This window comes from Limulus polyphemus, unplaced genomic scaffold (genome assembly GCF_000517525.1).
Source record: "Limulus polyphemus unplaced genomic scaffold, Limulus_polyphemus-2.1.2 Scaffold289, whole genome shotgun sequence".
Classification (NCBI taxonomy): domain Eukaryota; kingdom Metazoa; phylum Arthropoda; class Merostomata; order Xiphosura; family Limulidae; genus Limulus; species Limulus polyphemus.
This window is the reverse complement of record NW_013665899.1, coordinates 290,406-301,081: the sequence shown is the minus strand read 5'-3', so window position 1 is coordinate 301,081 and position 10,676 is coordinate 290,406. Positions and strand designations below refer to the sequence as shown.

Here is a 10,676-nt window from a genome sequence, read left to right as displayed (position 1 = left end):
CAAACTTTCTCAGCACAGAGGCCCCCCCAGAACATTCCACAGCATAACTGAAGCCCCCCTCCCCACTCAATAAATCTATAAATACTGAGTACCTTAATATAATTCTATATTTTGTGTACTTGCTACGGCTCCCAGTTTGGAAACCCCTGGATTAAGGAATTTGGCAGGTGGCAATGGCATCACCTGAAAACAATCGCTGGTATAAAATATGCCGTTATCATCTTTTTTCTTGTGACTTCATAAGCCAGAACTTCCCAAGAATGCGTCATAGCCAGTTGTTGATGGCTATTAACACTATTGTTTGTTTTAGAATGTCTATTATATACGTTAGCTAGCCACCAAAGTTGATCAATTTAAAATGATGTAACCAGTGATGCATATGTTTACTCTTATATTAATCTGTTGTGATTCTTTATATATATATATATACCATTGGACGTCAATGATTCAAGCTGCTGAACTGAGCGTTAATCTCGTCCTCAGGTAGCAGATGTGTATAGGTTCTTTCCGGCAGATGTGTCTAGTGCCCGAAGGAGCAGAACGACAGCTGGAACGCGAATAACAACAAAGCAGTTCAAGTTCTTGTAAGACAGTCTGTGAAAGTTGAAAACAGCCAACAGTTTATTTTTATTAAATTCTAATGATTCAAACTCAGACCTTTTCAGAAGCTCAAAACGCTATAACACAGTGATTCTGAACGTGGGGTGAACGCCCCACGGGGGGGGGGGGAGCAATTTGAAAATGCTACAATAACGAAAAAAATTTCATTTGGGTGTGAAGAGCGAAAAACGTTCTGTGATTCAAAGTTAAAATTCTAAATTTTACATTATATTATTATACCTTTTCAACACCAAATTTGTTTTTATATTAAGGGGGCATCAAATTTTTTGAGGTGTCGAGGTGAGGCATGGAGTAAAAAAGCTTAGGAACCACTGCTCTAACAGATTTATCATTTTAACGCTCGAACTGTGTGAACTAAGAACAAATTAACTGTAAATCATAAGCAATTTAAGCAACCAACCAACTGTAGGACATAACGTTCTATATATATCTAAAGGGAAAATGATTTTATACTTAAACTTTTGGTGTAAGATTATTAAAATAGAAGTTAGATGCGTAAACAGATAAAAAATTAATGAAAAAAAAAGGAAAATGTGAACTTATATATATTTCAGATTTATATTTGAATACGTGCGACATTGTAAAATTAGGAATTTGACAACGTAGATTTTTTAGAAATGCAAACAATACACTCGAGTATTATTTAGATACACAAACAGATCGAAAGGTAATATAAACTCTTGTTATCGTTTCAATATTTACCATCGTTATGTAGAATATGAACTAAATCAAAGATAGGTACAACAATAAAAGTCACATTCCAAATCGACTTTTACAGCTGTTTTCATAAATTATTGACTATTTATTTCATTTTTCAGAGTTTCAATGAACTCTCTGAAATAACACGTTTATGTTGCAATAAATACCACCTTCCGAAACGTTTGCCATACACAGACTTTCAACGCTCGTTTCAATGTCTACAACGAAATTCGTCTAAACTCTATAAACTTTATTTTAAACCTTCTCTAAATAGAACTTTTCACTTTGTATGTTTTTTTTAAATTATGCACAAAGCTACACAAGGGCTATCTGTGCTCTGACCACCACGGGTATCGAAACCCGGTTTCTAGCGTTGTAAGTCCGCAGACATACCGCTGTGCCACTGGGGGCTTTCTCTTTGTATCTAATTGATAAGTATATATAAGATCCATCATTACGCCATTATCTCCTGTTAACCACGTGCATGTTTGATTCTACCGAAAAATACATTAAGTTACTATTTTTTCAAATCATAAACTCAGTTTAGGAATATAATTCGGGTTGGTCTTGCAAGTTTAATGTTTTCCAGATCAATTGTAGTATTTATCAAATCAAAAATCGGTCCTTATCGTTTAATTAGGTAAAGAACTAATAGAAAGTGTTAGTTAAAGCCATTTAACTAAAAATACACCTTTTTCAGAGATATTGACCAATAATAAATTAACATACTGTGTTCTGCTTTCAAAAATGCATCAATTGTAAGGTTAGTTCATCCATTACGTATACTGTAACAGGGACTTTGGCACTCGGTTCATCTTTATGGATCACTTTACTCTGTTCTTCTAACGTTAGTGCTTTTTACAAACAAAACCCATTAATGACTCAAATACAAGTAGACGAGCTTATATTGTCAACATACATATAATCGGACTAATACTTACTTTAGAACTTTTCGGCATATTTACTAGATTTTCCGCTTTCTCCTATTTTTCGTCCAACCTAACACCAATAAAATAAAACAAAACTGGCTTTCTTTTCCAACGTTCTTCGTATTTCAGTCCCGTTAGGAACCGGTTTACACAGTAATGAAGCTTAAGCGTGACTAAAATATTTCACGACGAGAGGTCACGGCGGGCAGAGCTAGTAGATGAACCCTTCAGTGACCTCGGGCGACATTTACAATTGTTCGTTAAGTGGGAGTTGGTGAGTTCATGGGTGATTGAAGTAAAGATGGGCTGAGGGCTGGGATTTCAAGAACTTCCGCATTCAACAAATAGAATATTATAATACATCAATATGAAAGGAAAAGCTTCTGGATGTTGTCAGCGTTTAGAGATTGTCTGTCCTAGTAATTCTCGGTCTATTTTGACCAAGAGAAGAACACTCCTGATTTAGCACGAATATACTCTTGTATTCTCAGTCCATAAACTAAGAGGAACAACTGGTTTCCTTGACCGATCTGGATCTCTAGCAACTCACTGTGGGCTGAACTTCAGAGTGTGTGGTTCAGTTTATACCTCTCGCTTTCCGGTTTTCTAGTCAATGCACGTGATCCCGCCAATAGTAATGCTTCGGGGAACCAGGCCCGAATTATGAAAGGTGGGGACGAAACTCGTTATTTCGGCTAGGTTTAAGTCAGAGCACAATTCTTTAAAGACATCACAAACGTGTCTGAACGTGGATTTAAAGCGACCTGCCAGCCGACCGGAACGTAGGTTGTGAGACAAAAAGTTCACATAATCCTCTTACGTATCACTAGTAATCAAAATGTGGAATAAGGCCTCACTCTTTACGTTCTTGCTGCGATAAGCCACTTAGCGTTTTACGTTGGAGGTGGATACATATGAATAGTTTGTTGTCTCACTAATCAAAATATTATATTTTTTTAAGCACATAATTCATTTCTCACCGGTCAAGGGGTTGTTTTGTTAACCCTATTAGACTCAGGACAATAAGTATCAAAAATACTAACTGCGAAAATTTTTTCTACTCAAATACAAATTCTTGAAGATATTCAAAACAAAACAAAAATAATTTAAACTGGTTCCGCGGCACCGTATGATTGTACATCTTTTACCCTGAACTGTATTTCATAGTTCACCTAAATCATATGTTGCAAAATACGCCAAAAAATCACTTGTTAAAACTGTAGCAAGAAGAAAAAAACGACACGCACAAATTTCTGAATGAAACACTATTAATAGACGTTAAAAGCACATAAAACGATCGTTTCGCAAAAAAGAAGTACTATAGAGATACTATGTAACCCATTGATAATTACTGGTAAATAAAAGAGCAATCAGAGAGTGAGTGCGTCGTCCCAGCCATTCGTGTAGTTCCAATCGCAGTTAATCTAGCAGTGAACACGAATAGTAGAGTCACGGCAACAATTGTAAACATATTCAATGAACGTTTCGAAATCAAACATATTCTTAAAATTTCATGTTTTTTGGTGAAAATCTTCTTTCCTCACTCTGCTGACCTTAAGAAATTTGTAAAAAAAAAGGGGGGAAGTACCCCCAAAGTTCTAAATATTGTGTGCGTTACTTGTGTTTTTTTTTCTCCACAAAATTAACATAGTCAATGCAATTATAATATTTTACATTTTGGTTTAGTTTTAGAGCAAAGCCACATTGGAATACCTACTGTGTCCACCGCGACGAATCGAACCCCATATTTTAGCGTTGTATGTCCGTAAACTGACTGCTGATCCGCCAGGGGATGAATAATATTTTGCAAAGAACAAAATAAGTTGATGACCAGAAAAAGACAGATGTAAATTTTTATTCCTTCATTCAAAATCCGTTATTACATCATGTATTGGCTATATAAGTCATTTTTTTACAAATAAACTAGTAACTGTAAATGTTCTACATAAAGTACTGTGTCGGAAGAGAGAGAGCGTACATTTAACTGGATTCATCCCAGAAGAAGGAAGCAAGGTAGGCGAATATTTGACGTGTAACTGATGATATAAGGTTCACTGCTTAATTAATAAAAACGTTTTATATCAGAATGAAATGTCTTACTGAAATACTTGTTACCTTCAAATCACATAGACTTATTGCATCATTGTTGTTTGTTTTTTTTAACCAACAGTAAAGACAGGACTTGTCAGTTAGTTTAGCAGGCTATACAATGTAACGAGTCATTACTTTTTTAGCAGTGATGCCTGGTCTTGGAATGTTGTTTGCCTCCAAGTCTCAGCAGGATATATTACTATACAATATTAAAACGTTGACACAAACCTTTACACTCCAACATGTACTCTGTCATGTGTTGTTAAATACTTCAAATTTGTTAGGAAGTGCTTCGTAGCTAAAATGTCAATAACTTTGTGTTTGAAACGTTTTTCATATACAGCTCTTCTACTTTTCAGTTTTTTTTAGCTTCTTTTTGACAAACATCTTGACTGCTACTTTGTTTGTTGAACTCCGAACAAAGCCACTCGAATTCTATCTGTGCTAGCCATCCCTAATTTTGAAGTGATGGACAAGAGGGAAAGCAGCTAGTAAACATCACTTACTACCAACAACTAGACTACTTTTTCATCAATGAATAATGGGATTGACCCTCACGCCCTCTACGACTGAAAGGTCGAACATGTTCGTTAACGAGATTGGGTCCGCGACCTGGAAATTGCCAGTCGAGTGCCCTAACCACCATACCATGCCACGCCCTGGTGTTTGAAGAACACATTTTGCTACTTAAGTACACGAGGAACACGTCGGTACATTGAAAACCTACAGCAATGGTGGTTCTGTGGTACTCCGAGGGAATATAAGGTTCAAATTAAGGTTTCGATACCCACTATGGGCAGAGCACACATAGCTCATTGTGTAGTTTTGCACTTAACAACAACAACCAATCTTCATAAATGTTTTTTTAAAAGTAACATTGGTATTTTACACAAAACAGAATTATTCAAGGAATGAAAGAGAGATTACTATATACTGTCCTCATCCACGAACAAGTGGAGTAAAGACGTGAGGAAATAATCCAACTTTTTAAAGAATATTTGAAGGTAAAACCATGTTTCCTTCAAATGCGACTTCAATAATTGTTAGCAATATTTGTTTCGTTGTTGAGAATACATTACATTTTTTTTATATTTCTTTAACATACATATTCTTCTTAGATTATTTTTCTTGGAGTTTCATAATTCAGTTTTTCGGTTTTTCTGTGGCAATTAAATTTTCCATCAAATGCGATTAGCATAGACTCCGACACCCCGCGAAGCATAAGCGCATGTTCTACTAGCTGAGCTAATGGGTAACTTGTTAGCAACTCTTAGTTTTGCCTGTCATTGCCTGGTGATTAGGGTGCTCGACACGCAATCTGCAAGTCGCGAGTTCGAATCCCCGTCACACCGAATATGCTCGCCCTTTCAACCGTGTGTGTGTGGGGGTGGGGGGGGGGTTATTATGTGACTGTCAATCCTACTATTCGTTGGTAAAAATTTAGCCCAAGAGTTTGGCGGTAGATGGTGTTGACTAGGTGCCTTCCCTCTAGTCTATCACTGCTAAATTATGGACGACTAGCGCAAATAGTCCTCGTGTATCTTTGCGTGAAAATAAAAACAAAACTTTTTGACAATTCAAACTACCACGTCAATAAACTATACAAATGAGTGAAATATGGAAAGAAAAGAAAAACGCATTTATCTAAAAATTTCCAATCGCCATTTTAAGCCAAAACAATTCCGTTACCATTTTTTTTAACTCCAAGAAAAGAACTCACCATTGGAGGAATTACGGGGATGGAAAAAACGTTACATGTAAATGATATCCAATAAAACTCTGTATCGTGACAAGAGTTCGATGCTAAGTTATGTATTATAAAACATCATTCAAGTGTCCAAGTTAAACCGATCCTAAAGAATAAGTAGGGCAATTACCCCCAGCGCCCACTGAAAACTATGCAAGTTTAACATAAATCATAAAAAAACAAATATAAATTATAACATATGAGAATAAGGAAAAATACCTCAATCGGGCATACTTTCAGTCCCTCTCTTCGTGCCAGCTGCTATATAATAAAAACAAAGTTTTAAAAATATTGCATTGAACAAAGTGATTACAAAAATAATAAAATATCATTTATCATTACATTAACAGCAGAATATAATGTAACAAATAAAATGAAAAGTGAGAGGTATTTATAGAAACTTTATTCAGACAGTATTCTATTTTGATTGAAGAAAGCCGATTTTGAAGAGAAGAATTGAAAACTCACTCAATAAATATTGAGAATGAGAGTAACTGAAATCTGATTGAGTTATTATTTTTGATCATAATATATTTACTTGATTAATGATTTCGCAATTTTGTGTTAGGAAAGGCCTCGACGAAGCTATGAACTGAAAACACATACAAAGTTTATTCCCATGTAGCTAAGCCTTATTATTCTTTATTTTTATGTATTGGAATCAACACCCAAGCAGTGTTGTCATCATGTGGAATGAGTTTTTTATTGAATTCTCCTTTGTTTTTCTTGATTTCGAGACGACGTTTCGGTTTATATTCATGGAACCTGAATCGTCATCCTGAAACCATGAAAAAATGGCAGAAACCGATAGGAAACTCACTCCACAAAGGCCTATAATTTCGAGACGACATTTCGGGTTAGATTCCTAGTTCTTCATCTGAAGAAAAAGCACGCGTGGAGCCTCAAACTAATTTCGAAACCGTGAATAAATGGCAAAATCCCATAGGAAACTCACTCCACCAAGTGCTAGAACATTGTTCCAAATAGTGGTTAGAGGAGAGACCCACAGGAAAATCTTGAACCATAAATGTTGTTCACCACTTTACAATCTGAGATGACATCTTTCACATTCTTCAATACTTTATGGTGGTCTATATAAGTATGTAGCTTAGCAACAGATATGGCTCCGACTTTACTGTTAAGGAGTTAATCATTGCTAAAAGTCGGTGTATTTGCTTACAATCACAAAAAATAATTAACATTTTGATAAAAGTAAATCAAATCAAAGGTTCAGGCCAAAATAAACGATATTATCATCATCTTACAAAAGGCTTCGGAAAGTAGCTATAAGTATTTATGTTGATTTATGATCGAGAGATGTTTCAAGAACAAGGATTAAAATGAAATAAAAAATGTTTGTCCATATCCCTGTAAAGAAAATTAAGGAACACATTAACAATATTACATGACTTAGATTCCACTAACAGTGTTACGTTATTCAGTACACATTAACAATATTACATGATTCAGAACTCACTAACAATACTACACGAGGCATCTTAAGAAAAATAAGATTCCTCATTTATGAAGTGATCAATTCTGCTCAAAGAATGGACTTGTTCGTCATATAATTTATTTGATATTAAATAGTTGATATTACAAAGCCGTTAGAGTACGCTTATTTCATTGCTCGGGAAACAAAAATGTAGTTGAGGTTGTGTTAACTGATAAAATGCCTCTCAGGTACTATCCTTATTTCTACCTAGAAACATAAATATATCACTTGTATAGAAATATGAACAGTTAAATATCACATAACTCAATTTATGACAACGTGTATCCATGCTTTATATGCTGAATGATATTTTGTCTAAATTTTCGAAGCTAAAATTTCAACCAAGATAATCTATTAGTTTCAAATTTAATGTTTAAAAGATAAAATAATTTGATGCTTTACATTGTAAAACTTATATATACATTTCTAATTTCGCTTTGTCGATACTGTGTTATTATTTCATTTTTTGTGTGAATGTTTCCCAATTTTTCTCTCGTCTTGGAAATTTATATCTTTATGCATTACATCCGAGTACTGAGAATTAATTGATTCAACTAGAAAAATACTAGGATTATACACTTAATCTAACTTAAAACAAAACGTATATCCTAATGTGTTCTGGAATGAGATAAACGACTTGTAAAGAATACTTCCATAATATGGTATGGTACATCAAGGTAAGTTTGATATGTTGAGCGCCATCTATAGACAATTTATCAAATTAATTAGATTGCTATTGTAAACGAGCATTAAAATTCAAAGATGTAGCTATATTTTATTTTAATAATATTTTATATATTTGTTGAGCAAAAATAGTCATTAAGAATATACACACAGTGATGTAAATGACTATGGAAACACATAATATATACACAAACAAGAGTCACAATCAGTGAAGAACAGCAAAGTATAGTGAATTTATTAATGCTACAAATATTATTGTTGAAAATACAAATCTAAAATGAATAAATTGTATAATGCTACAGTATTTTATATTTGAACCTTTTGCTTTACACGGAGCAGTATATCTTGTTTCCATGTTGCTATACAGTTTATCATTGTATGACTGTGGATTTTTGTTCAAAGGTATTATGTTACTTCTCACAATTCAGCCAAGTTGTTTGAACTCTTTTTACTCTTTCAGTTTTTAGATAAACCTATATCTCAAGAATACTCATATCAGAATTTTGTGCAGGCTAAGTCAATGGTTATTAGTGTTTCATCAGACTTTTTACTGTCAATATATTTTCCCATTACATTTGCTGTAGGCTTGGGATCATTGTCTTGCTGGAAGATTAGTTCCCGACCAATGAGTCGTAGCCTTTATGAAACGGTATGATGGAACAGGATTTGCTGGACACCATAAATTATGTGTATATCATTGATGCCATTGGTTGAGAAGCAGCTCAAAATTGTATCAATCCTCCACCATGTGTCCTCTGTGCATGCTGTTCATTGATAATTATACCGTTCTCCTTTCTATCTTCGAACAAACTGTCGTCGAGAGTTGCTGAAAAAAGTGATATTGTTGGGTTCATCTGTAAAGAGCTTATGTCTCTAGATTTGTTTATTCCACTGTCTTTGGTCCAATGCTCATCTTAAACCCTTGGTTTGATTACCTTTTCTCAGCAGCAGTTTTCGAACAGATGCACGTTCACTTCGTGCTATTGTGTATCTTACAGTTCTCGAGGTAAACATCACACCTGTATTTACAGCAAGTTGTACTCGATGATCTTCTATATCATAAAAAAACACTGACTTCTTTAACACCACTTTTGAAGAACTTAGGTTTTCGGCCTTCTACTATTAACAGCGCCAGTTTCACGTAGCTACTTTACCGTTGTGCACAGAACTATTACTCAAAAATGAAGTATTGGCATAATTTTTCGTTTAAAGTATCCTTGACCAGCTAAACTTTGATTTCCACACGGTAGTCATGCGATATTTCAGTCCTGGGAATGATTGGATCAATTGGTTGTTTGTTGAATTTTGCGCAAAATACTTGAGGGCTATCGCGTTAGCCATCTTGGCCCATACCTATTTTTGAATTGGCAGACTAGAGGTAAGGCAGCTAGTCAACAACATTAATCACTAACTCTTGAACTGTTACTTATCAACAACTAGTGGTATTGGCTCTCACATTATAACGCTCTCGTGGCTGAAATGGCGATTACGTTTGGCGACTGATTTCGGTCTCTTGATCTACAGATTGCGAGTCGAGCTTCATAACCACCACTATATGTCGACTAAATAAGATTACTTCTACTACACATACTATGACTGCTTGTTGTTTCATAAACTATATAAGGGTGTGGCACTTTCTGATTAGTTATATGACAACCAATCGTTTTTTAATGGATTGCCTTGTTTTACCCACCATCATGCCCCAAGTTGAACAAAAAACGCGGCCTGTCTAACTAATGAATGAATATTTCCTGTAAAATTCTTATGAATGCTATAATTCAGCGTTTCCCAAACTATTTTGGCCACGGAACACTTTTCAACTGAGTAAAAGCTTCCAGAACACTAGATACGTGAAATATCCGTGTAGAGGGTATGTGTGCACGCGCAGCGCAATCTAGATTTGTATATTATTCATTTATTTATTTGATCAAATTACATATTAATGAATTTTTACATTTTTATGCTTAGAATATATTTTACATACAAACCTCTCCACTAAGATATTATATAGAATAAATATGGCATCTTCTATAATTCTTCTTCAATACAAAATCGATATTATCTAATTCTAATACATGGGAAAATATTTCATGATAAGCTATGATAGTACAAAAGTGTTAAATATTTTATTAAAATTTAAAATCGTGATTTTCTAACGGAGCACCTATCAATCTCGGACGGAACACCAGTGTTCCGCGAAACATAGTTTGGGAAACACTGAGTGTATCTTCCAGTTTGGTCGCCAATTTGGATTTCATTCCTCTAAGTCCCACACTCAATCCTTTTTTTGGCCGCACATTTTTTTCACACCTAAGATGTTTTTGATTAGATTAATATCTACATTGTTGCGTCATCGAGATCACGTGACTATTCCCACGCCCTCTACTTTCTAGAACTATCCTGTACTTTG

At 34.7% G+C, this 10,676-nt stretch overlaps 1 protein-coding gene across 1 annotated transcript in view; it reads right to left on the bottom strand.

Moving 5' to 3' along the window:
• The window catches only part of LOC106457074 (atrial natriuretic peptide-converting enzyme-like), a 57,518-nt gene extending 54,474 nt beyond the window's left edge, over positions 1-3,044 (bottom strand). Inside the window, exon 1 of the mRNA XM_022382897.1 lies at positions 2,262-3,044. Coding sequence (XP_022238605.1) covers positions 2,262-2,279 — 18 coding nt within the window. The 5' untranslated portion in view covers positions 2,280-3,044. The remainder of the gene's footprint in view (positions 1-2,261) is intronic.
• Positions 3,045-10,676: the final 7,632 nt, after the last annotated feature.